We start from the raw sequence: 27,486 nt of genomic DNA, 5'->3' as shown, positions 1-27,486 counted from the left end.
TTTTTGTCGCGATATTTATGGGTTAGGTCCACACTCCTCCATTTGGCCAGTACTCAGCGCGTTGATGTTGACACATGCGCCATTCTGCCGAATACATGACAATAATATCAACGGGTGCTGAACATGTGCTGAATTTTTTAGCCCCTCTATGTAACTTATCTTTGCTCTGCATTATAACACCAACTTTGTTATTTCCTGGATAATTGTTGCGGGCCCTGTTTGCGCAAACAATTCTAGCGACGAAGTGCCTACAATTTTCCAAACTGGGTTCATATGCGATCGATATTTGAAGTTTACAGGTACTAAAAGTCAGCACCCGATGTTCGTTCCACTTTTTCTGAACACCGCGCGAACGCGCAAACGGATTATTGTGATATTTTTCAGGTTTAGGCGACGCGCAAACCACGTGAACGATTTAAAGAATTCAATGTAATTGAAACGCATTGGTTCAGCTATTTACCACATTAGTGACGCTCTATCCGGTTGGAATCTGGAACGTACGGAATTGAACCACTCTCGGCGCATGCGCAATAATTTATTCTGGTGGCTAATATGGTAAACTAGAAAAAATAATTCTTTTACTGGTAATTTTGATATTTTGTGCCTAATTACTTCGCGGTGCTGCTTGCGCAAACGACGCGCAAACAATTGACACGACAATATATTCGAAATTCAATGAGTCTTTCGCATAATACCATTTTCAAAAACCGGGTGCTGAGTTTCACCACCCTGACTTTATTTGCATTTTTCTCAAAAACGAGTGAACGCGCAAACGAGAGCGAGTGATATTTTTCATATTCAAGCCACGCGCAAACGAAATAAACTACTTTCAGTCGATTATATTGACTTCGGTTGCTAACTTTATGAACCTATCCCCGCGGTATTCTAAGGTTAGATTCGACGGTCATGGGTTATGTTATGTTCCTTGAGATTGATTTCGTTTCGCGCTCGGCCGACTAATGCGCTGTAGGTTTCTCTGTGTTGCCAACAAAACCGCCTAATGTAAAAAATTAACCGTCTCACAATCAGATTCATTGTCCCCAAGTGTACACACAAGTCGACTACGTTGGCAATGCCATCACTAGCCAGCCCATAGACTTATAGAGGGAGATAGACCGCGCGGTCTGTGCACCGCGGTGAAACCGTGAATAGAATGAGAGAGCAACGGATGGAGCCGGAGCTCTCACTCTAATCGGTAACTTGGCAGGGGAAACACATGGACTTATACAAGTATACCTCCCCGCTTGGGGGTTGCTCTCCACTCTTTCGATCGTGGAACAGAGAAGACCGGCTCCGCGTGTTGCTCTCTCTTTCTAATTACAGCTTCAGCTCGGTGCACAGACCACGCCACGGTATTCTCAGTCTATTACAATTGTACAAGATCTAGTGGGATTTAGGGAAATCTAGTACACTGATACGCCTTCCTCCTATCTAGTACGTGTTCGTAATGACGTTGTTTTATGTTTTTGTTTTTTTGTTTTAGAAAAGATCGATTACGATTTAGCACATTTGAAAATTCGCCTGTTTTGCATACAGGGTTAGGTATGTAGTACGTCAAATCCTGTCGGTAAAACAGTTGCCATGCGTTTAGCGTTATCCCGAGTCGTACCTCTGTAAAAATTATCCGTCTCCGAATTATTGCGGGCATGCGCGCATGCGTAACAATGTTCCGCAATGCAACTGCAGGTATTTTTATTATGCATAGGCAATAGACTACAGTCTTCGGGAGGAAGAGGAGTGACGGGTAGGATTTCTTACAAGTATAATACTGATATAATCCTCTTCGCTATCTCCCTTGACTTACCTTGTCCCGAAGCATGTCCCGCACTCTGGTTGCCTGGCTCCTGCTCCGGTGAAGTTCGAGCTGCAGTTCAAGGCATCTCTCTTGCCAGTTAAGCTCCTCCGCTGTACTGGTGTAACCATCGAAGCTCTTGGAAGCCCCGTAACCAGGCCTCACTTCTGGTTTATCCTTCTTTGGCTCAGCGCGTTCAGCAAATAGACGATTCTCCGCGGCAAAATGGAGCCGCGGCTGAGCCGTCGTCTGCAAGTGGGTCGACCCAGTTTCGGATCGTCCGGAAAAGGAGTAGGTCCTTTCGAAGTGTCTCGATGGTCCGGAGTCAAAGGGCGAGCGACCTCTGTTCAAGTTTTGTATCTCATGGGCCTTGTTTTCAAAACTTGTCGGCCCGAAATCGGTTTGCGCCCCGAAGGTACGTTTGTCGGTGTACTCGACGTAGCCGCTCGACTCCGACGTCAAGTTGTACAGCGGATTACTCTTTGACTTGTCCTTTAGCTCGACATACCCCGCGGTCTTGGCGGTATCCGCAAATTTCTTGTCCTTTTTGAACAGCAAGCTTGGAACGTTGACGTAGGGCGAATCTCTCAAATGAACAGGACTGTTTTGCGGCCTCGGTGGGGGTGTTGGGCCTTGCCGGGTGCGTCGGGGCAGTAATCGGGGACTGTCGGCTCCGCTGGCGACACCTCGATTATTATCGATTGACGATTGCGAGCTGCAATCGTGCCGGGCCCCAAGACGCGGGCTACATGGTGCCGAATTCGAACCAAAGTCTGACGCTAATCTTGCGATCGGGTCCAAAATTTGTGACAGGCGTCGTACCGGTTGTGAACCACGGATTTCGTCCATACTTAATTAAACGGTCCGAGATGAACACTCTCAACGTCGCACCGTAGCACCAATTTTCTTCATTAAGGAATTTTCTCCTGCAGCATGCTGACCGTTCGTTTCTGGATATAGATAATCAAATTGCCAAACCAAACACCCCGACATTTCCACCTCGCAGAACCTTTACACGACAGACTATTGTTGGTAATCCACAAAACTCCATTATTCCTGAGCATTTATATTCCAGCTTCGCTCTGGCGATCAGCATTTTTGTCTCTGTTTCAATACGGCCTGGAACAAAAATATCACATTCTTATATAACATGACGTCTCGGCTTTTACTCGAAAAATCTCTCTCTGGTAAGAATTTTAATAATTTTGGAGGTCTTATGAAGTTGTGCTATTAGCGAATATTACAAATATGCATATAACTTAGAATTGCCCGACATATGTATAATACGCACGGCATTATCATCGCTGCTGATGTCGCACGGACTTCCGTGCATAATTTGTCTTGAAACATGTTTTTTTGACTCACGGCGAGGTAAAATTCTGCATTGCAGCGTGTCTAACACAAGTTCGCGCGAAGCCAACGGAAGTAGCTCCTCGTCCTGGCCTGTTCTAAGAGATATCCCGACACGATGTACGCAGTGTGTAGCGCAGCGATGAGACCGAGGATGATTCTCGGATATTAACTGTACTCGAGCCCGTCGAGTGTCAGTCTGTTTCCATGACTAACAATAAATTCAAGCTGTAACTCTTGGGGGCTCACTTTGGGGTACGTTTCGGCCGAAACTTTTTGCCGAGGAATAACACACTCCGCCACCTCGGAAATTTATTTTTAGGCAGACAATAAAAGAGGGTAGGTAAGAAAACGGATGCTCGACCAAGTAAACATGGATCTGTTACGCAATTAAAATATAGATGTATCACATAATATATGTATTACATTATACAGAGATTACCACCACGTCAATACTCGTTTGAATATTCTATCTCGGAGCCTATAACAAAGAACTGAACTCGAATAAGTTTGCAATACGACAATGTGAGCACATTATTTCGGATTTTGTTCGTTTGCCAATGACTGCTTTGTTTGGAATATTAGATAGATTGGAGACCTCGAACTTCAAGTTTTCAATGATATATAATGCACCAATATAGCGGAAACGAAGATTTTATGCTTTCAGGATATACGGGTAACTTCTTTCTTCCGACGAGCAGACAATTTGATGTGTGCTCAATGTTTTCCTGTGAGGTAGAATTCAGTGTGATGAATATTAAGGATAGTTGCATAATTAAAGCCGACAAATCGGAGCAAGGGGAGTCTAGGGGGCGCTCAAAAATTATCCAGCTATATCCGTATTCTGTTAGCTTTTAAATCACCGAATATTTTACCGTAGAGAATATCCGATGCAATCAATTGTATGGATTATAGATTTGTAATGTCTGCACGTATGCAGCCGCGTAAGCTTAATCCCTATGCTTTTGTGAATACAGAGTTATCCATACCTCACTATTATTTATTATGAAAGAAACTTTGTGATGTAACTTTCCGATTAACTTGATTTCGGTCTGACACAAAATGCGAGTTCGATTCCATAGGTATTATCTGACAATGACTGGTGATACAGCTGGCATCCCAATTTTGCACGTCGGCTGCTTCGGATCGAGAACAAGTTCACCGGAAAGATAAGGCATTAATGAACATTACTGTACCCATACAGTCAACTCTGTTTCCTGTTTGTAGGTGCAGACAACCTTAAGGGGATACTCGATTTCGATGTGGACGAAAATATCTCCAACTGTCCAAGTCCACGGACCTCGAACGCTAGAAAGAGCATAGCAGCTACATTTTACATGAAATTCTGAATAAAATATGCCCAAAAATTTTCGTTTAGCACAAAAGTAAAGAAACGGTATGATTGACTATCGCGATTCCGTAAAATTCATGCCATTTCTGGTAAGAATTCTTGTAAGATGTCAAAGTAGGTGTATACAAATTATACATACATACACGGACAATTTCTTTTGGAAAGGTATACGTGAAACGAGAAAGCACTCATGTTTCGTCTCGTCAAAATAGTATACCTATAGTGGCACAAGTGACGATTTCCGATGAGTGTGAAGTTTGCAGCATGAACCAAGGCGGCGCTGTAATCACACAGGTTCCATATCGCCCATCTGTACGTGTGACGCTCGTTATTTTTACGAACAGCTGCAAAGGGAAATTTGATCGGGGAAGTGTACTGTATCTGATAGATGACGCGAGTAAGGATTTAGCCGTACTTTCAAGCATGCGCGCTGCTGATGTGCGTACTTATAGTTAAGATGGCGCAAACGTAACGGACAGCTCTTCCTTCTATAACAATATATAGTCAGTGTTTCGATCATTGAAAAATAAACAACATTTTATGTTCCTAAACGTGGCTAATTCATTGGGAAAAATGCTACAGGAGGCTACGAAGGCGTCGCCGACAGCACGCAAAATTGCGGTTACGTAAATTGTGCTCAATGAAACGGTGTGTAAAATTGAATTGTGCGAAATTGGTCATGCGCCATTGAAAGCCCCAAAGTGTCAAATATATCATTTTAATTGTGCGCATGCGCCAACGTTTTTTTACCGCACTGTTTGGATATGAGGCACTTTAGGTACGCTCCACAGGCTTCGAAAATCGAACTTTCAAAAACTTTTGGGTAATTTATATGTTTTTTTTATAAAAGTCACTTTTCTCCGTTTCGAAATGAGCGTTCATTTACCGTTGCATGATGAACAGAACAACCGCAGATAGGATCTGTTAAGTTAGATGAAGTGCTCACTTTTCAGATGAAGTGAATATTTATCAATTCTCGCAACCAAAACTATTTCGGAAATACAAAAAGTACGTACATATTCTTATTACGTATGCTATCCGGAAAACGGTTACGATCGATTTAAAAAATACGAGGTCCATTGTCGTCCGATTTAAGTGAGGTGTATCTAATTGTTGATGTATTGTATTGTTATAATAGCTAATGCATAGCAAGGTTGCAAAAGGTCCTTTGGATACACATACCCCGTATCTATAATATAAGTTGTTACGAGAGAAAACAGTAATTATACAAATTGGAGCGGGCCGGAAATGAATGCTCGCTAGGAATAACACCGACTCCAATTTTAAACACTGACATCCGACATCTGAGGTCGAGTCGGCCCTTTGATGTCCATGACTGTCTTCGCAGTCGCGACTCTTCTCGCGACGATCTTCTTCGTTTCTTGTTGCCTCCTCATCATATATTCCTTCCTTTCTTCTATTCGTTATCTCAACAACAGCAGGTTAGAAATTGAATGAGAAAATGTTTACTTGAATTTTTCTCTTTGGAAAATACCATGGCGGCTAAAAAAATTCTTAGTACCAAATTTTTCATATTTCCGGATCAAATAGTTTGAATTACGCAATAAGAAAATTTTTATTGCGAGAAATTTTTTTTTCATTTGGGAATGAACTCCGACCGGGGAAAAGTCAATGCTTGTTAGTGGTTCACGAGTTCATAAGGGTACCTAGCGGCAATAGTATTACACGTAGTACCGAATTACCTGACAATTAATTCCCAGCTTTCCCGATACAAAAATATTGATCTTTTCTAAGACACAGTTCAACTACCCTTACCGAATATACTCACTTTTCTCATGCAAGTTCATTGACTCATTATATCTTTTCCGCGCTACCTCCGTTAACAACTCGGTTACTTTGTAGTTTCTGACAGGAGGTAGCACACGGAAAATAGAATTTGCGGCATGTGCGAAATGGGCACTTCTTGACTTCTATAAGTTCGCACTCGCCTTCGTTTCGTGCTGCACTTTACACTCGTCAAGAAATCCCTATTTTATGCGCATGTACCACGAAAATAACTAATTTGCACCACCTCCTTCTGAAAGTGTGGTGCTTCAAGCACTAGTGCTCAAAACACGACTGACAAGCAGTTCCTGCCAGCCTTATGGCTTGTTTTAGACGCAGACGGTACAAAAAATTACGTATATAATGTGGTACGGGTGGCGCATTGGGACTTGGCACATAAATAACTATACATTGTAAATTGAAATGGTTAACCTTTCTCAAAATTCACTTAAATTCACTTAATCTCAACTTGTGAAAATCTTCACCCATGAAATACGTTTGTTTTCATAATTTAGTCAGTTCGAACTAAAAATTGAATTCAAGCATGGCGGAAGATGTATCTAACCAAGGAGACAGAATAATTTCTTAAGACCATAATATCCATTCGATTAATAGGCTTATAAAACAAATTAAATCAATGGTTAAAAAATGGTAATAAAATTCTTCAACACATCACAGAACATGTAATCCTCGAACATAAAACTTTGACATCAACTTTGTCATCAGATTCAGAAGTGTGAAACATCCTTAGCAAAAGGTATATAGCTTCCCATATTTCGTATACAACTGGGTTGAGCTATAATTTTTTTGGTAGCAATTTGTTAGTACGAGTTGAGCAACAGGCTCAACAACACCTGCCACGGAAATATCTGCAAGCAGTATAGTCAGGGGACGGCGGCAGTGAATTTCTCAAGCTCAAGATATAATTGCCTGAGCTTAATTGACAAAGTTCAGACATTGGTTATAATTGACTCGGTACAGAACGAGAGAGGTACCCAAATACTGACTATTCTTCCTAAGGATCTATTTCGTTTCTATCGTTGTAGTAGTCATCTTTTTACGGGCGCGGCATGCATAGTTGCTCGCTTTCAACACAGCTGTACGAATTTCATCAAGTACACATATAGGTGTAATGTGTAATGCACGTAACTAGCTTACATTTATACGCACATAGTGGTGTTTGCGAGCATATAGGACTGCAGCTCGATCACTCAAGGAACTTTAGGACTCCGTCAGAAATATTACAGGCGAACAAGATATTTTTAATTTATTCATGAGGTGCTGACCGGAATTTTCAAAGAATTGCTAAAAATCGTAGATGCCAGAACTCTTGCATTTAGCTTCAGGAACTACAGAACTCTTCGAGAACTGTCAGTATCGGACATCAAATTATTTTTATTTTTTTGTGCGAAATGCTGCGCCACGGGAAGGTGTCACCAACGTTACACCGTGGTGTCACCTAACTATTTCATGTTCATTGTCTTTTTAGTAATTATGGCCGAACTTTTTCTCTAAACTGTGAAGAACTTTGGAACTACCCCGGGTGCCACTAGAATAGGTGGCAGACCTTTCATTTTCAGAAAAAGAGGTGCTAGGTCGCACACGTCAGTCGAAGTAGGTAACTAACGTTCTACCAGACTGATAAAAACTGACGTATAGCATACTTACTCTGAAATTTAACCGATGACAAATAGATCGCAATAAATAAAAAATAAACAATCAAAATATTATCCTTTTACCGCTATTTGGCATCCAATATATCCTTAGTGATTTAAACATTTTTTTTTTAAACAGCAACCTCTCTGGCAGAAAAAAAGATTGAATATAGTTTCGCAGTTTTACTTGTACGTACACGCTTTGAAATTTTTCAAACAAATCAAGTGTTACACGACTGACATTTTTTCTGCTCCACTACAGATGTTATGCAGCTAAATCAGGTAGTGATGCAAAAGGTCGGACGAATATATTTACTCTGGTATTGGTCGAGCTCTTACGTATAATACGTATGAATATACTATAAACTTACACGATTCGTCGTGTCTAAATAAAACGAGGAATTATTAAATGATTCTGGCCGTGACTATATGCACAGGCGCCATGTAAAAGTGAGGTCCAGGTATAATTAATTGAATCCCATCGTTTTTACTGACGTAAAAATATGACTCCGGAAATATCTTTTTACGAGTACAATCACCCTGGACGCGGAATCTCAAGAGCAAAGTTTTGAGGGCTTTGCAGGTCATGGACGGCGGTAGTGTTCGTTGCACGTACCTTACTAGACAGTAATAATTCTACGCAACATTCTATTTTGCACGGAACAAGTGTTATCTGACGTAGAAGCTAAAGCAAACGGCTACAAAACAATTGCGCATAATAAATATGATCGTAGAACAGCATGGAAACGTTTATGTATGCTGCAGCATATATATATAGGGATATAGTAATATCCTCTATTCGATTTACAATTAAAGGTGTTTAGGATTACGAGAGTAACCGTGGTACTTTTCGATGACAAACTGGAAACATTGCCCTCATCACTCTTCTTGTTGTTAGGCCATAATTTTTTTCAATGAACTCACACGTGAGATGTCCCCGCGTGATTACATGTAACTTAGGTGCATTACTGGTTGCAGGTATATTAGTCGGGTATGCCGTGAGTGTATACATGTCGTATGTAAATATATACATACCTACTTACGAACATGCATCGCAGTTAGACGTAGATTGCAAATCGTGTATGGAAGTATGATCGACAAGTTTTGTTTACACCAAAGCATCGTCATAGGTAGGTATTATAAATAAATGAGAAAAAAAGGATCGCCTCCTTAATAAAGTAGGGCTAGTTCTTCGTAGAAAAATACACGGCGGTTAGTCCAGCATCGAAATACCTTCGAAAAATTATTATTATTTACTTTGAAATACATATTGCCATAAAGCTTATGCGAATTTTCCAACAATCACTGAAAAAGAGAATACCGAAGTAGGTCAGACTGTAGGGTGGAATTATCCCCGTTGTCGGTGGCGTCGTCGTCAATTCGTCGTCTAACGGATGCACGTATGCATGAATGCGGATGCATGCACGTACGTATGCATAGTAACGTACCCACATAAGTAGGGAACGACGTTGGGACGTAGCGGAGGACGTAGCGGAGGACGTAGCGGAGAACGTAGCTGACTGCCGACGATGATACGAGATTAAGTAATGTACATAACGTACACGAGCAACTATAATTGAGTTCCTCGTTTAGTGTGCCTACCTTGGAAAGAAGAGAAGTGAAACAGAGGCCCTTGACGTTGACGAACGGGCGTACTCGTTGCACAGTAGATAATTCTCCATTCCTAACAAAACAGTGCACGAAATACATCCATGCGCGCGCGCACACGCACGAGCACACACACACACGCAGGCACGTACACCACTGTGTCACAGGAACAAAATGTTTCTTTGCTATGCCGACACGAATTGAAACGGGAATTTAACCGTACCGGGAACACGCCATGTTTAGCTTATTTTTACACCGCAATCTACGGGACAACGATAGCATAGGGTATATCACGTTCGGCGGACATCAGGACAGAGTTACTAAAAAACTGCTACGAATCTTGTGCATTGAGGTCGTGAATCGTGAGTCTATGTATGTACTTCTTCACTTGTTTCGTGTGGTTCGTTGCTCCTTCGCCGCGGAAAGGGAACAAAAATGATGGGAAACTTGAACGGTAACTCGACTCCGTGGCGACAGCTCGCGGTGGGAAGGCGCGTTAAGGCTCTGGAATATCTGCTTTTGGATGGGCGAATCTTGGTAGTGGTGTATGTGTGTGTGTACAAGACGGCGCATGCATGCATGCATACACACATACATCATACATGTATACCACCTCAGTCAACCCCGTCAGACTGCTCATATACCACGCTACTCGCTAGTGTCGGCGCCTTGGGGGCGTTGCGAGCCACGGCTGTAGAAGAGATTTTTCTAAATCAATTATTCAACGAAACCGGGCAATAAACGTCCCGAGGGCATCTTTTTACTTATTCAGTTTCTCGGCACCCATAATCGCGGGGTTGCACCGCCAACGATTGCCTTGAATGATGTATTAGATCCTTCCTACCCCAGTAGACGCACGCATCGATAAATTTCTTTGATTGTCACACTTTATATTTAGAAGGATAGTATGATTTTCCACTCACATTCGCCATTCCGTCGCCGACGGGATGGGAATGTTCGGCTAGATCATACTTATATATTCGTTAGCCACATACAATGTCGATTCGACTTCGTCGCGCTCTACATCACAGAAAGTTACATCAGATCGAGAATAAATTTGAATAAGAAATCATTAGATGTGCTATTTATGATTAGAAATTATCAAGCATGATACCCAACGTTTTCAGCATAGCATTGAAATTTTCAATTTTACTAAAGAACCCTTGCAAAGGGTGCAACTAAACCGCAAAGACAAACTGTACTGGTATACATGTACATACAATAAGCGCACCGTTGCTGGTAATGTCATCTTTGGTAATCATCAATAATGGCTGTACTCAAGGTGTACGAGGTTGGTTTCAGTACAATGATTTATTAAATCGATTTTATGAAAAAAGTTGGACTTTCCGTGGAACATAGAATAACATAAATATACAAATTAGTAAGAGTACTTTTAATCCAAGAGTTATTTTTCCATGACCCAGAGTAATAGTTTTAAAAATAAGAAAAATACCCTCAACTTACTCTGTACTTACAATGTGCATTTATAGGAGCATAAAAATCCTGTGGTGGTCTGACAAGAGTCTAGGCATGGCCTGAATGATTTTTCATACCTCCCATACCCATAGGTGGTTTTGTTGACTAATTTCCACTAGTTACAATTTTTAATGTTACCTGTACATGTCCGTTTCATCCAAGCGTGAATAGCAGCTTGCAACTATATTTGTTGTTTATCATAACAAAATTCCATCGTTGGTCTCTTGTGTTACAAAATCAGTGAATTTCTTAAATGCCAAGACTTGCTGCAGCTTGTCGCTGTAAGTTGGATCCAAATAGTCTCCTAGTTTGTTTCCAAGTGTAGGAATGTATTTGTATTGGATTTTCACAAATTCCGACAAAGTTGCAAAGGTAAATTTGCAATCATATAATTTCTTTAACCATCTTATGGTCGTCAATGGGAGAGTTGTGTTTAACGAGTGATGATTGCCAACTTCTTTCAACGAAATTAAACAAAGGGTTGATATTTCCAATTGTTCAAATGTGTCGTAATTTCGACACTTATTGAACACCTGTAGAACAATACTATCACTGGATGGAAAGTTTTTTTTTGCAGAGAATTATTGAACCTACTTACGTCGGTATCATCCATTTGGTAGCCATCCTCTCGCCATGTCGCAACACCCCAAGAGAATAATAACACTATTGCTATATCTGGGCGTAACTTGGCAACGACATTTGAAAAGCTTTCAAAAAATTTATGCCTCATACCCGTATCACATATGATTTCTCTTTCATTGTTTACTTTGCAAAGTACGGCTGCAGCGTGGTATCTCACGACTTTGTCATCGTCCACCAGAAGATTTAAAAGCATTGTCCACCAACACATTACAAAATTATCTGAAATGAAATTAAATAATGTACGACTGCACTGTTTACATTGAAAGTACCCAAATTCTGTAATTATTCCAAATACATACAGATTATTTGAAAAATGCTTTACCATTGTCTTTGACCACTGGCTCATATAGATTGTACATTGTCTGTGAGACGGCAAGTCTACAATCATTGTCACATGAATCCATCCACGAATTTTTCAAAAAAAGTTTGTGTATTGCTTTCTTATCGTCAATCGTTAGAATATCCTGAGAGAAAGCCAATACTTGATCAATTAGGTAGAACAGCAACAAGGTGGCACACAACATATGACAGGTATGTATGAACAGAATTTGGATTATAGGGATTTGTGTCAATGTTATAAAGTACAATCACGTTATTATAAAATTGTATACCTGGAATTGTTTTGAAACTTCTCCGTAAATTGCCCCCAACAACTTTAGAAAACTATTGGTTACATAGTAATCTTGGTTGTCAAGTCTTTTTGACAAGTACACCATAACCTTCTTTAGTAAGTTCGAAAATGCAGATGGTTTGGCCTTGAATAGGGTATCGTTACTGGTGTTGCTAAGAATAATAAATAAAAAATCGAATACTGCCTTTTCTAAGTTTGGATCAGTGATGAGTTGTTCAACTGCTCTATTTGCTTCACATATGACATCTTGAAGCTGTGATTCGCTGAACGAAGTGTGGACAGCGCTCTTAACTAATTCTGTAGATTTTATCCATGAGATGATCTGTACGTCCATATTATTGTGATTTAATAGTGATGTCCAATTATTTTTCGTTATCTCACTGTATGATAATCTATATGAATCAGGACAGTCGTGGTGTACTGGGCACCACAATGTATAAAATTTTGCAGCAGTGATTTCATAAATCTCTCTACCTGGTCCGTTGCTTAAAATGTTGCTATGAATCAAGTGAAGTTTGATTCTGAAAAACAGGTCACCATCTTCATCCTCAACACATTCACTGAACCTGTAATACATATAAGGAATTTGGAATGATGCACCAATAATTATACAATACAGCAAGCAGTATTCATAGAATATATGCGAACAAAGTATGTATAATATTTAACGGTTTTTCACTGCAGTGATAAAAACGTATATAATTTTCAGACAGAAACTACCCTGCTTATTATGCTATGTTTTGATGATAGTACCATTGGTCGTTGGCTTGATAAATTTGTAATAGAGTTTCCAAGTAAGCAGTAGCCAATGGAAAGCTAACCCCTGCTCCACGCTCTCGACACTCCAATTTTTCCAAAATCCAAACTGATTTTTTTATAAAAATTTTAAACTGTGCACTCGATACTATGAAACTACTGAACTCTGCACTCTTTGAGATCTGTAATACCTGTAATTAAATAAAAAATTTCCAATGATGTTTGAAATCTATTAATCAAAAAAAAAGAACGATGCTGATGCTACTTCTACGATGTAACAAGTAAATACCTAGTTTATCTATCCACACGCTAATCTTTACCTGCAAGATATATCCATGAATCATGTTAATATTGGAATAATTTTGAGATTCCATTGATATTTTTTCAAGCAGCTTGGAAAACACGGCCAAAGCAGTAGTTTGTGTCAATAAAGGAACCAAGGCTCGGGCCGCGAGTTCACGTGTCTCGTATACCTGACTCTTTGCACACTTTGATACCATATTAATGAACGCTGCAACCTGGAAATAAGTGGAGCACAGGGATGTTGACAAGAATTAAATCAGAAAAATTGAACATAATACTTTCACTGTACACAATAGTGTTAATAATAATTGCATTGCTGATCCTGAGTGCTTGGCATTCTTCAACATTAGCATTGCATAATTTTTACGTTTTGTTTGCTGGGAAAGAGTGGATGGCAACGGGGATTACGTGCAGAAACTGTAGAAGTTATTATAATATATGTAATAAAATTGGAAAATATTGAAAGATATCGGCTTAGATTAAAAGGATTTGGATACTTTGGCGAGGTGTTGTCACAAAGCTACATAACGAAATGTTTGGAGATTCAAGCAAAAGAAACTATAATGCAGATAATTTTGGTAGGGATTTACCCCTGGGACCATACCTTCCAATTTGAATCGGCACTGTCGTGGCAGCCAGGGTACAGTCGCGATAGCAGGAGTAGCACAGATTGCACTCCTGGTCTTATAAGTGTATCACCCGGTTCCACGAATTTCTCCAATTCATTGTACATGAATTCCAGTAATGTAGGGTATTTTTCGAAGAACACCTTACCAGTCATTCGGTTGTGAACTGACAAATTCAAGTGATCCTTTGTTCTTTGGACACCAAAAATACGAACGACCATAGCACTGAACAGAAGAGTTGCAGCGTTTCTTTCCTGCAGAGTAAATGGAAACATTCACTTATATTCAGCCGATCAAATAGCTAGCAAACGGGTGCAAAAAAAATCACATGTATTTCAAAGTTTCACTGTTTTCATTATTAACCTAATTGTGTATCTGTATAAATTATTTATCTTAGTTATGATTCATGTAATTTTTTCACACAATTATCACAAATATGTTTGTATTAAAACTTGCAGCCCATGTTTTCCCATTGTAGCTTTTAATTGCTGTAATCACACCATCGGCGATGTAAGGCTTCACACAGTCTCCTAGCTGACAGTGCCTAAAGAGAGCTCTCAGTATATTTATTACATGAGACTTGATCTCAGCAAGTTTGTAACATTTTTTGCCCCGATTAGTGTTACTTGTACGTTTTTCAGTATGACTGAGAGGGGACGATTGATCTTTGAATTGTGTAAATACAGTATCATCATAGATCAAAGATGACATCTCAGCTTCTATGTTGTAGTCATCTTTCAAGTTGGTTAAGCCGAGTAATATCCGCATGGTCGAGTGAAATGTAAAACTACCCCCATGTCTTATAACAGCTGTTAGCGACTCCTCTTCGGAGGTCAGAAGTGCCTAAAAATAATCGGATTGGGTCTGTGACATGCTGAATCTTTCTCCACTAAACGGTAGAATGATGGCATTCTTCCTTACTTGAACCATAAAAGGTACCCCGGCGCTTCTCCTGGTTGCGCAAAGTTTACTATCTCTGGGTGATAAACCTGTAACTGCTAGCAACAAGTCCAGCAGCCATATTTTAGGAAGTTGCTTCAATGCGCATTCTATTGGCAAATGCCATAAGCGTCTGCATAACAGTCCAAACCCGACGTGAGCTTGTTCAAATGCCCCTCTATGTTTAGTTTCGCTCAACAAAGTGACAAAGTGCTCTCCGACTTGAACAACCTGACGATTGTTAAAGAAATTGGTAATGACATTGCATAAACTACAGTCATCGATATATTTTCAATCGTCTAATTTTGGTCTTTCAAAGAATGAAAATGATCACCTGGTTTTCTGTTAAAAGACCCACCACTCCGTTCATCCCATCTATAGGCAATTTGAATGTGACATAGCCAAAAATTAAGCTGACTTCCTTGACAGTACGCCAAGCACAAAGTAGTACCATTTGAGGCGTGGTCACTTTCTCATGCTCCGATAGTTCTTGATCAAACAATGAAGGTTGGACATTGAACGGGTTCAGATCCATTGGTAAGTGACCTTCTGGTGATGAATTATTCACAATTTGTCCTACAGCATTGTTTAAATCCAAGCAAATATTGATGAGTTGAGCTATGGGCTCTCGCCAGCGTTCGTCAGTTGGAAATTTCCTACTAGTCACGGGGGAGGAAGTGGAATGAAAATATGTAAACTAAAATGTGATATCAATATTGTTCTGTTACTCACTGTAAATCGCTATCAGTTATTAAGCTTCGCAGACAGTAAAGGTATCCGTACAATGAATGTTTATTGGCAGCCCTGACGATATTATCGCGTGCAATTTCCAATGGTTTCTGGATCAAAAAAATAATAACGGAGTACAAAATACCAAGTACCTGTACGCAGGTATTAGGGTGATAAATTTATCCGTCAATCGATTCAATGGATTCAACTCAGTATTGAAGTTTGATAAAGAAACAATCTTCGATTTTTTCCTTATGTCCCCAGAATCATTTGATGAATTGTTACATTTCTGCTATGAACTTCTTGATGTCATTCTTACAAGTGTGCTACTACTTACGATGGCATCAGTACATTTGTCATTGAGAAATGTTTATCCCCTACTGACACTTGGCTGCGCTTCATAACCAGACAGTTGAAAACCCATTATGACTAACTTGGGATGAAACTGCTTGTTAGGCTGTACTCCCAGGATGATATAACCCATTTAATTATCAATTATCGTCACCAATAAATAACTTGTGTGCAGCATCAATCACGCAGCTAAATGTCTAAAGTCGGGTGGCTACCTGGATTTTAAGACCTTCAAAAATTTTTCAAGGGAAATGGGTATAATTCAAATTCATAGAGTTCAATAATGCAGAATTATAAAAGTGTCAAATTCAGAGAGAGAAATTGATTTGTAATTGCAAGAGGAACTTTTCACACACAACAAAATATATGAATTCCAATTTTATATGAATTTTATATGATTTTGATGACTCAATAATTCAACCCCAACATTCTTTAGAAAAGCGCTGATGATGTTCTGTTTACCTTAGCAATTAGCAGAATATAATAAATGTGATGTTATTACCTCAAGGCGCGAAATAAGAAACTTCACCAGTAAAAGGTGCGCATCAGTGTTGCTTGCGCAATCAGGGTTGAGATATTCATTATGCCGATTTACAATCTCGACAATTACTGGAGATGCGGTACATATTTTGAACATGTATGCCGCAGTAGCTGAATCAATTGGCCTAATGCTATTTCCCAGTCCAACTGCGGTTCGTATGATTTCATCTACAGTATCTTTATTATCCAATTCCAAAAATCTGGGTGGCACCAGCTGCAATATTTTGTAGACCATTTCTTTATTGGATTCATACGTATCTAACAATAAACAGTTGAACAAAGATTTTGCTTGAACAGTATCCCATTCTAAACAAAGAATTTCTTCATCCAGGATGTCCTGCATATGGCATAATATTTGTAGGCATGTCCGTCTGCGTTCGTAATTTGCTGTTGGATATAAATTGTCTACACAAATTTTACGCAATGAACACAAAAATGATTCGCAGTCTTGTATGAAACATTCGATATCTATTCTTGTGGCATTGTGGCATGCCATATTTTCAATATCTTCATGTTGATTCGGCCGACATTTACTACTATTTTCAGAATTCTGACCTTTAACTGTTCTCAAGACTTCTCGCCGCAGCACAACTAGACTGTCTCTAGTGCGTTTTATTGCCTGGAAAAGCAACAATTGAGATTGATAACATGCTCAGTTTTTTGGATGCTGTTAATAATGGCCACAGCATGTAAATAAGATAGTGAAGAATTGATTAAAGACTTTCCACCTTTTTGATTAATGGTGCCAACTCGATTTTTTCACCCAGATTATATGACAAGAATGTTTCAATCATTTGATATTCAACCGCTGTAAAGCGTTGGGTGCTTTTTTTCGATACCACCAAAAGCTCCATCGTATCTCGCCTGATCTATAAAACGAAATGTTGAACTCACATAGATTCAATGTTCAAAAATCACAGAGATGTTGCTCAGACTATCCTTATTAAAAAATATTAAACCTCGAGGGAACAATGTTTTATACATTTCCATAATATTTCGTAATCAATAACATTTCTCCACATTTCATCTTGGTAGTTGAACCTCTCTGGAGTATCTAATTCACCACTTTTTTTCCTAAGTGTCAGATTTCTCAGAGTCACATGCAATTCCGTTTCGGTCATATCCATTTTTGAAGTTCTTAAAACCTGAAATCATTTTACTAGGTGAGTCATGAATTGTAGCATGGAAAGCAGATAGATGTAGCAAAAGTATAGTGGCAATCTTGCCTTATACCGGTTACTGAGAAATTTAAATATATGCTTCTTTTGAAAGTTGTAATATATAGTGTCAATTGAAATGGATTTCCAAAACTTTCACGCAGCGACACGCTTAAGGAGCACATGGTATTTTCGGAGAAGAGTATTCTCGAGAAATTTTGTAATACGTGATGACATGGTACAGGTATATTCTGGAAGAATTAATTACGATACTGAACGAATGGATAAATATCATTACAATCACTTGACATGTCTCATATCAGCAAAATTAGTTCAGAAAACTTATCATACTGACGTTCGATGTCAGCAGGTGATGAGATGACAATAAAAAACCAGTAGTATGAGGGTGAAAGTGGCAAAAACCAACCTACAACAACGTTTATGAACAATGAATTAAGAGCACAGAAATATCATGGTATACCAGCCGTATACCATGGTGATTGGATGGGTCGTCTCACGAAACCGCCGCGATTCACTCCAATCTTTTATCTCTTTTGTGCTGCCGAGGTCGTGAATAGCTCTGCCTCTGTCCTAGGGAGTTTTCGCACTGCCAACCAATATCAAAATGCACCCATAAACTTAGGGTAGGTCTACATGGGCGCAATCGCGCGAAGCGCGGTTGAGCGGTAACCAAACAAAATGGTTGAATTCTGGGGGAAAATATATTTTAAGCATTTTTGTTGGTTACCCCTCGGCCACCCTCGCCTATGTGAATCCAGCCTTACCGTTTATGCTGTAAACATACGGAATCCGCGCGAAATGCATAAACTTCGCGCCATAACCTTTGCTCTGTAATTCCGGCCATTGCATTGTGTCAGTGTGCCTGTTGTGTTTTGACCGTTCGATTATACCGTCATTTTACTGAGAATACGGTGTGACTGTGGGGTATCGAGGGTATTTATTTCACATAAACAACCGTAATTAATCCACTCAGATCCCGATAGCCAATACAAACTTGGGCAAAAAGGAATGAGATGAAGATTAATCTCTTGTGTCCGCTGTCCTACACATTTAGCTAGGGCTGATATGACTTTCCTACCTATCAATCTTTTTAACTTTCTATTCATGCTTTGAGATATTTATTCCCACTGCAGGCAATGCTCAATTCCTTGGTAATTTATTTGTAATACAATTTGTGCTACGATATCTATATTAAGATTTGCATTTTAATATTTTCAGTCTACGAAAAAATTGGAAAGAGCTAGTGCGTGTAAATGTAACAAGTGAATATCATTAGCATTCGCACATCTAGCATACAGAGAATATATTTTGTCACAATATACAATATTCTAATTTACGTATCAAGTCAATAGTACCTTGCTGCCAACAGTGAGTATTCTATCCATGTGAGTTAAGTTTACATTCTTTACTCAACAGCCGGGTTAAGCAGATTCCTTGCCTAAGCGTGTTCTGATAGCATGCGAGTAGAGTGAGAAACTACATGCCTAGTCTGAAAGATAGCCACTTATGAAATTTTCATGTCGAACCAAGCATTTTTATCAGCACATGTGGATCGCTGTGGCAGTAAGGAATGATCGACTCTGCATGACTGACTCAATTTCCCATTCAATGATGCTTGGAGGCAGCAAGCAATAAAATTTAGAACAGTTCGATCTTATAGTCAAATAACTGTAATTTCAATATTCATTTCAGTGCTAAGTAAAATTGTATTTTTAATCTTACTGACTTCAGTTGAATTGCCAAGAGCACAATGAACACACCGAATAGAGATTTTCTCCGACGACCAGATGGTGTTCGTAGGCGGTCTGCACGGCAAGCATTGGCGGTAATACCTGATATGGCAGGGCTTGCTGTCTCACCAGGTAATTAAAATGCTTATCCCGGTGACCTATTTGCACGTGAAAAATTTCGATTGACTCTTAAGGGATGCTATACTATATGTGTTGAATCACTTAAATGGCCCAATGTGAGTTTTCAGATTATGCTTGAATGGAGAAATAAAATGGTTTTTCCTTGTGGTATTAAATAATTAATGACTAATGTACATGGTACTTGCCAGAAAAATCGATAAATGTTCGTATGAACTTCCATACTCTGTCAGTAAAGTAGTGAGAAAAAGCACGTGTTTGCAGATTCTAATCAGTATTAATAACAAGCAGCATTTTACTATACCTATACAAATTGTAAATTGGTAATAAGAAATTGTATTTATTCTTTAGTTCTGATTGTTTAGGAATAATCCGAAAACTTGAAATGAAGGTAACTTTTTCCAGATAACAATTGTGTGACATATAGCACAGTCATGTCCCGATTATTACGCTGTCCAAATAAAATAAAATAAAATTTTTCTTATCAAGGGCATAAACTACAACTTTATGCTCCGAGTGTTGGGCGATCATACGAGGGTTTTAAAGTCGTATCCCTGAGATGCGAAAAATATTCCTTGTCATAGTAGGTGTATGTATGGAAAAACGTTTGTGTTCGCCGGTGTAGAGTTGGATATTTTAAATCCCAGTAGGCGTCATGTACAGGAAAACGTTTATATTTTGTGGGCGTAAAGTCACTATGCCAAAAAAGTGTTCTTATTGCCGCCGCAACCTGGCAGAAAACGTATTGCCTACGTAAGGATATATACTGTGATGTCACATGCGCGAGTGTCCTGTGATGGTACTTTGCAATCGCGAGCTGAATGCAGCGTGTGGCAAAAGGGGTAATATTATACATACTTGCTCAAATTATGAGTCTAAAATCGGGTCCACAGTTAGTCAGCAGGCATGCAAGAAATATTGGCATGCTCATGACCAATGGCGAACACCATTACAGACTCGAGCCCCAGCTATTTGAATTTGTGAAATCATTTACTATTTTATTTCATATTCAAGCACCAGCACACTTGTGGTCACTCACAAAATGTGTTTTTACTCTCCTATGAGGTAGCCATAAATGTACAGGCATGTTAATGATATATCACGGTCTTTCATATCCCACCAAACTTTTTAAGCAGTCTCATAACATTTATGTCTTATTATTTTTGAATAGTAATTATCGCCTTTGTTCACTGAGAACGAGTGGTATCATTCTTGTGCAACATGTGTCACATACTGCACGTATGTCGTGACTACTTTTCCTCACATCGCGAATGCATTGTATACTCAATGTGCATACATTTTGTCATCTGAGTTACTTGAATATAGCATCACCTGAACTATTGTAAACATTCAATGTCTTAAACAAAATTTATTCATTAATGTGGCAATACATTGCGACCGCCCCACTAATGAAAATTCAATTTACTCTCCATTATTTAAAATCATTACTGTATACTTAATATTTGTGCTTATTTCAGGTGAAGTTATCACCTTGGATGCAAACGCTGTAGATAATCTTGCTAACAGTAGACCTGGATTGGACTCTTGGAGTCCAGCACCTAGCCCAGATGAACTTGTTATACAAAAACGTGGTCGGCGTAGGAAAACTATAGTTTGGTCTCCTGATGTTGATGCGCGAAAGCGAGACAGCCTTTTCAGGTGAGTCTGTGGCTGGTTAATGTGCATTATGCACATATAGGTACTTTTTATCCAGTTGTTTGTGCATAGTAAATTTTTATTTTTTGAACAACTGGTATATATCGTATGGCGACCACTTTTCTCCAAGGCATCTGATGACAAGAAAATTCTAGAAACCAGCACCAAATGTGAGGTGCCTGAAACTTTACCTTTTCATTACCAGGTAGTTAACTTTTTTTTGTGAATAGTAAAGAACCAGTTACCTCACGCAAGCGTCCCGTCACGAAAAAGTCACAAACTCTCTCATTAGGGCCAGCCTCTCATGCACGCGCGGATACATTGTTTACATGGGTCAGACTCCTATTTCATTTTATTTTAGCCTGAAAAAATATTTGTATGTTAATATTCTATTAACATATCTGATTTTTTTTATGTGTTTTTATGTATTCATATAAACGTTTTACATGAAGGGTTTATGTTTCATTGGAAATAAGTTTGTTTATGTGGTCAAAGAAATGACAGAATCATTGCATTAGCTGCACGGCCCTATTGACAGAGTTGTGCTTCAAAGACAAACTTGGGCCGAGAAGTGGGGGACAGCAACCGAGTGCGGAAGCGAAGAAGCAGCCCCATTGACAGAGTGCACTGTATTTACTTTCGGAGTAATTCCAAATTGCATAAAAAAATATTTATTACTGTTTAGTTTTAAATAAATAATATAATGTAGGCATTCAACTCTGACAAAAATAACCGTGGTTACAGGAAAATCTTAAATTCCAGCATTGACAGGTACAATGTTCATATTTTTCATCAATTTCCAATTCTGTGGATTATTTCGTATAACAAACTAATCAAACTTATCTTATTATTTCTTTGACCCACAAATATTCTTTGCTTGTATTATATTCCTTGAACAGCTTGAGCTCCAGAGATCGCACCCCTGTGAAAAGTCCGACTAAGTCTAATATTATGCTGAGGAGTACGCCAAGAAAAAGACTCATGCTGGGCGATAGCAATGAGCAGCAACTCAACACCCCTGAAAAACAAATGAAGGTTCCCACTGAATCTTGTAATGTTGCACCGACAATATTGGAATATGAGATTCGCAACAGACGGCATGTTACTACCTTGGTTAATGACCTGTTGAAGGGACTCAGTAATGAACAATTAGTGAAAATCATAATGAATCTTATATCAATGCAAGAAGGTGGATCATTATCATCTGACGGACCTCTGCGAGAAGTGATTTTAAAACAAATCCCAATGGTAGATATCAAACCTTTAGAAGAGAGACTGAAAAGTCTGAGAACAAATATTCATGCAAGTTTATCATCGACCATAGATGCGATGAACTACAGTGATGTCACGGTTCATCTCGATGCGTATCAGGTATGAAATCACACCAATACTTGACCATTTAAAGTTTCCCGTTCAGTTTGAATATTGCAATATAAATTTGAAATTCCTCGGACGGATATGAATCTCCGGTCTTTTCATCCTTTGTATGGCAATTTATGTACCGTGTTCCATGAAAGAACCATAGTACTGATGAAACTGCATGATGAACTACGCATGTACCGTAGGTTGTTCTTTTTATAGCTGTTCACTCTATCACAAGGATAGTTACCGTAATTTACGCTTCCATTTTGATTATCTTGATGCTGTGAATAAATTTTCGTTACCGAATGGATCTAGGCAGCCCTAGTAAATCAGGGTAAGCTCCTCGTCGAGTCTCAGCACTGGATCTCTGTAATGGAATATATATTTTCTGCTTGGGCTATATCTAAAGAAATTCCAAATTGGGAACATAATGGATTGAAAAACGTCAGCCGAAGCTGCTTCAAAGCTTTAGCGTGCTTTTGTGCTGCAGCCTTGCAGCGAGGGAAGTTTCAACCCCAGAGGTTGGAAATTTACGTGAACCAGTAAGTTGGCAATTTATCTTCAAATGCGATATTTAACGAATTTTCGACGCATGTTATTGAGTTGTTTTGTTTATGTTATTGTTAGTTTTAGATAAATTTCACCTACTAACTATAACGTTATTCAATTGTAAATACTTTATCGAAAATTTTATGTTGACAACAATTACTTTTAGTACGATACACACATGTTCATTGGATGGTAATTGAACTTTTGTATCATTTTCAGACTCGAAAGAATGTCGACAGACTGTGAAGATCTACGACTCTGCCTTCAAGTGGCTAAAGACAAGGTTCTCTCCAATGCAGAAAAATGACTTAATGATTTGTTTTTGTTAAAAGAAAACAGTATCGTGACAATTCAGACATGTACACCGTGGGATTCTCGCTGAGATTCAAACACACGAGTGAATTTTCCAGATGACCTATCAATTATCACTGTATTCTTATAACCTTTGACTTATTGGCTAGTTTTTATGAATCCATTACGTACTACAAAACTTTTGTATCTTACATAAGTTTTGCAGATTGGTTGGTTTCCCCAAATCCATGTTGTGCCTTATATGATTGTTGTTGACAAATTTTCCGTGGCTTTTAACGGTTTACGCAACTAAACATTTTTATACTATTTGCGCGTAAAGTGTCATGTTTTATTTGAAGCGTCGTCATTGGTTGCCCAATGCCACTAGCGGGTCAACTTTACTATGATATGATTCATAAGATTATTTTAAATTATCCTAAAATTGACGTACTCACGTAACAGCGAGCACCAGTTTAGTTCGTAATATGAGGAGTATACTGCTATTTATTTTTACTCGACCACGTAGTAGATCAATAAGCACGTCCGACAGGCCTGTAATTACAGATTATTCCGGACAGAACCATTATTCAATTTTTTTTAAGTTGTGAATCATTCAATAAATATTGACTAGAATAACGTACTGTGTTCTGAATACATTTTTCCCCTCAACCTTATTTTTAGGTACATAGCATAAACAGTTGTAAAAATTTGTCAATATCTAATAGATTTCATAAAGTTGTTGAAATCAATTGTTATTAAGTAAGTTTCTTGATTTGTTTAGACTGACATTCTGTACAAACGAGTGTCGATTTGACACTAATGTACAAACTTCTATTCGACATTCACATGGTACAAACCTTGAATTAAATTTAAGAAAATTTTTTTTCGTCTGAGATACATAACACAGGGTTACATATATTCATAATCTCTTGCTTATTTCCTTGTAAATTTCTTAGCCTTGAGTTTTCCGCATGGCTTCTATTGGATAATCCAAGCACGCGCTCCCTGCCTTTACTACATTTTGAATGTTCTGAAAGAACATGTGTGAGTAGAGATTGGCAGTTCGGGAAATCTATGTATAAGTTGTAAAATTAGGTGCTCTAACTCATACAGGAAATTAAATCCCATGTCATCAAATATTATTAGAAACAGTTTATTTCTGATAATACAATTCACTATTCTTTGAATTAACGTATTAATTGTTACTTTTGAAGGCACATGTTTTATTTGCTAACAAACCGTAGGTATTCTTTTTTTTCAGCTTTTGATAACCGTGTGATTATAATATTGTAACAATATAATAGGATGGTCTATTTGCTTATGCTAGAAGGCTTAAGCAGTTTCTTTGTATAATAACAATAACTATAATTATAATAACATCGGAGTGGAGTGCCCTATTCGTAAAGCTGAAAGCAGAAGGTGCCTTCATTTTGTTGTGACCTTTTTCTACTGCCTACTCAGAATCTATGTTATCAGTAGGTAGTGCTCATGTTATTTGGATCCAACTTTATGGATAGGGAACCTTACCTCCAGAGATTCTTGTGGCCTATTTAACACCATTTATGTACAAACTATGTAATAATAGATTGTCAAGCCCAAAGCATACAGTTGCCAGGTAATGCGTTGACTGAAGATACACAAAAATTGCTCACCGTGGATTATTTTTCGTAATGGTTGATCGGGTCTGGGTGGGTTTGGGAGCAATTGTACTACCCTGCACTTACCAGCCCGACCTATGGGATTCCAATGTAAAATCGAATTGACATAGCAGAATACTGCAATTTTCTTCCCAATGCACCTTCCTCACCGGTATGCTAGAGGCCGTAAGGCTGGCAGTCTTTATACATCTTCAGTCAACGGGATATGTGTCCAATTCGGAGAACGTTGGATATTGAAAATTTCAGAGGGAAAAACCCAAAGAAATTTTTAGGAAACCAATATTTGACTTCGACTAAACTGAAATATTTAGTTGAAGCAAATCTCTAAGTTGTTATACTCGTAAGTAAAAATTTTTACATGACCGACCGTACCTAGCTGTTCATTCTATGGACAAGTGGACAGAACGTAAGAGTTTTTAAAATCCCAATCATGTACTGTGGTGGGGGTGGGGGTAGCGCGGTTAGGAGGAGGATGCCCATCTCACGACGAGGCTGGCTGAATGAATTTTTGTCAGGAAAAAATCATGATTAAATCTGAACAAGCAGAAATTAGTCGTTTGCTGCTACCGTCGGCCATCTAACTGTAAATTTATGTTTTGGAGGCGATCGCCTGACAGTTGGCGGAAACTACAGGAATTTACTATTGGAACTCAGTAATGGCTAATGGTGTTACGTGTACGGGGTCATTCATAACGTTCATGACATATTACAGAATTACATCTCCCTTACACAGGGAAAGGAGATTAACAATCCAATATTCTAGGCTTACAACCGCAAGAATGAATACCTTCAGCCCTGATTAAAAACAACAATACAGGTCGATTTAAATTTTTATTGGATTTCATCGTATATTTAAAAATTGAGACATTTCTTTCTGAATGCGGATTGGTACTAGTCGGCTAATGTATGTGATAATTTCTATCGAATTCTATACATAATTAATATTCCATCAACACGATTAAGATCCCGTTTCGATATCCCTCATACATAACTCGACCTGGCTCTACCAACCAGCCCAGTCGTATTTGAACCAATTCGTATGGATTATCATGATACCAGTTGCTATAATTTCTTCATTGGGATTTTTAAACAACAATAAGACAACCCCCCTCGCTGGCCGGGCCGAAAAAATTGCCTAAATATAGTCGGACTACTAACGCCTTACACGTTTCCCTCGAAAATGTATAAATTTGAGAATAGAGGTTGTCACTTATTGTTAGCCAACTCTATAGACTATGCGCTGATATATCCTTGTATTACCTCATTATACCCCTCACGGAACAGCTCATCTATTAGAGGTCCATACAGGATCCATAGCTCCACAAATGGTACATATCCATGGTGTATCTTTAATAGACATCTACAGAAATCCACAATATCTACGGGTCAGATTGAAGCCGGTGATGGATATCTATTGGATGCTATGAATATCCATGCACATAAGTAGAGGTACCATAGACAACCACCAGGCGACAAATCGTCGCTATCTTCTTTCGTCATAAAAGAGAGCGCCAAGTTGTACAAATCCCCAGCAATGGTACCCTTTCGTTTGCACCGAATTTCGTCCGGTATTAACAGATTTATGATAGCTGTTCTCAAGTGCCTACTTTATATTGCATAGGCCTTGGACTTTTTGTCTAGGGCCGAAGAAAATATACACGTGATCATGTTTTAATATTTTTTATGATACGTAAACAAGAGTAGATGATATAAAAATAACGTCGATTAAAGGTATTAATTTCCTACCCCAAAAAATCCATTATATTTCCATTGAAGATCTATTTGGCTATCTAATGGAACTCTACGTATCTATAATAGATCTAAGATTTATAAGATCGTATAAGATTGAGATTGCTCATGAATAATAGATAGAAAGAACGTCCATTGGAGGTCCAAATTTCTTTTCCACAAAATCCACGAGATCTCTAATGGAGATGTGTGTGGATGTCTAGTACTGTTCTACGAGACGTATAATAAGCGGACATTTGAATCTCTCATAGAGCTCTAATGTGCTTCATTTCATTGTCAGTTGCATGAGACGTATGCCTAATAAGGGTATAGCATATCCATCATGGATATCCATGGTACGTCCATTAAGGGTAAATGTTTCGTGTGGGACCTCTATAACAAATAATACTTGGTTGAAAAAAAAAATCGTAAGGGTGGGTAGGAATCTCACCCCGTGTAAAGCGGTCTTCAGGGGCCTGCTCAAAGATAAACTGTATCGCATAAGACAGGTGGCAGCTCGTGATTTGAACGCTCATTGTCAGTGAGTAGGATCGTGAGTAGTAGAGAGAGATCTACGGGGATAAGTGGATCGCTCATTTGCGTGTTAGCGGCATCGAACTTTCCGACCAGCCACGGTTAAATTTTGAAGCCTGAGGTGATTC

The 27,486-nt window shown here is 38.8% G+C and overlaps 4 protein-coding genes across 28 annotated transcripts in view; 1 reads left to right on the top strand and 3 right to left on the bottom strand.

The window, feature by feature from the left end:
• The window catches only part of LOC124222195 (uncharacterized protein CG43867), a 47,453-nt gene extending 37,527 nt beyond the window's left edge, over positions 1-9,926 (bottom strand). For 4 of the 5 annotated variants that reach the window (XM_046632897.2, XM_069137307.1, XM_046632899.2 and 1 more), the window contains exons 1-2: positions 9,536-9,919; positions 1,805-2,911 (exon numbers count right to left, since the gene is read on the bottom strand). In XM_046632897.2, the coding sequence (XP_046488853.1) occupies positions 1,805-2,641 (837 nt within the window). In that variant the 5' untranslated portion in view covers positions 2,642-2,911; positions 9,536-9,919. Of the gene's footprint in view, positions 1-1,804; positions 2,912-9,535 lie in introns of all 5 variants that reach the window. The other variant, XM_069137309.1, reaches the window with a different exon arrangement.
• Positions 9,927-10,833: 907 nt separating this feature from the next.
• On the bottom strand, positions 10,834-18,289 carry THADA (Thyroid adenoma-associated protein homolog). Of its 13 annotated transcripts, none has more exons than XM_069137318.1 (16): positions 18,173-18,243; positions 17,761-17,942; positions 17,494-17,679; positions 17,263-17,403; positions 16,497-17,153; positions 15,647-15,753; positions 15,249-15,573; positions 14,897-15,145; positions 14,432-14,818; positions 13,954-14,229; positions 13,367-13,564; positions 13,044-13,237; positions 12,271-12,856; positions 11,982-12,123; positions 11,616-11,878; positions 10,834-11,550 (listed from the first exon to the last, which is right to left on the bottom strand). In XM_069137318.1, exons 3-16 carry the CDS (start codon positions 17,659-17,661, stop codon positions 11,215-11,217), a joined length of 4,029 nt encoding a protein of 1,342 aa, XP_068993419.1. In that variant the 5' UTR covers positions 17,662-17,679; positions 17,761-17,942; positions 18,173-18,243; the 3' UTR covers positions 10,834-11,214. The 13 variants fall into 13 exon arrangements, with proteins under 13 accessions (XP_068993419.1, XP_046488869.1, XP_068993421.1 ...); XM_046632913.1 differs by having other exon boundaries at positions 18,047-18,186; XM_069137320.1 differs by having other exon boundaries at positions 17,517-17,679; positions 18,047-18,186.
• Positions 18,290-18,423: 134 nt separating this feature from the next.
• On the top strand, positions 18,424-24,074 carry LOC124222198 (uncharacterized). Of its 3 annotated transcripts, none has more exons than XM_046632934.2 (6): positions 18,424-18,668; positions 19,444-19,574; positions 21,059-21,239; positions 22,136-22,607; positions 22,914-23,140; positions 23,367-24,074. In XM_046632934.2, exons 2-6 carry the CDS (start codon positions 19,463-19,465, stop codon positions 23,452-23,454), a joined length of 1,080 nt encoding a protein of 359 aa, XP_046488890.1. In that variant the 5' UTR covers positions 18,424-18,668; positions 19,444-19,462; the 3' UTR covers positions 23,455-24,074. The 3 variants fall into 3 exon arrangements, with proteins under 3 accessions (XP_046488890.1, XP_046488889.1, XP_046488893.1); XM_046632933.2 differs by having other exon boundaries at positions 18,427-18,645; XM_046632937.2 differs by lacking the exon at positions 18,424-18,668 and adding an exon at positions 18,692-18,863.
• LOC124222197 (apoptosis-stimulating of p53 protein 1) overlaps positions 23,800-27,486 on the bottom strand; it is a 34,210-nt gene continuing 30,523 nt past the window's right edge. For 6 of the 7 annotated variants that reach the window (XM_046632932.2, XM_046632928.2, XM_046632925.2 and 3 more), the window contains one exon: positions 23,800-27,474. The gene's annotated coding sequence lies outside the window, so the exon portion shown is untranslated. The remainder of the gene's footprint in view (positions 27,475-27,486) is intronic. The other variant, XM_046632926.2, reaches the window with a different exon arrangement.

The sequence above is a fragment of the Neodiprion pinetum genome, chromosome 6 (assembly GCF_021155775.2).
Source record: "Neodiprion pinetum isolate iyNeoPine1 chromosome 6, iyNeoPine1.2, whole genome shotgun sequence".
NCBI classification, from domain to species: domain Eukaryota; kingdom Metazoa; phylum Arthropoda; class Insecta; order Hymenoptera; family Diprionidae; genus Neodiprion; species Neodiprion pinetum.
This window is presented reverse-complemented; position numbering and strand designations above follow the sequence as displayed.

Coding starts and splice junctions, on each gene's coding strand:
- LOC124222198 (XM_046632934.2), top strand. CDS start 19,463: ATGAACACACCGAATAGAGATTTTCTCCGACGACCAGATGGTGTTCGT. Junction 22,608..22,913: donor TTCATCTCGATGCGTATCAG/GTATGAAATCAC, acceptor GAATGGATCTAG/GCAGCCCTAGTAAATCAGGG. Junction 23,141..23,366: donor TTGGAAATTTACGTGAACCA/GTAAGTTGGCAA, acceptor TATCATTTTCAG/ACTCGAAAGAATGTCGACAG.
- THADA (XM_046632924.2), bottom strand. Junction 13,565..13,953: donor GTGCCGATTCAAATTGGAAG/GTATGGTCCCAG, acceptor ACTTATTTCCAG/GTTGCAGCGTTCATTAATAT. Junction 12,124..12,270: donor AAGTTTCAAAACAATTCCAG/GTATACAATTTT, acceptor GCTTTCTCTCAG/GATATTCTAACGATTGACGA.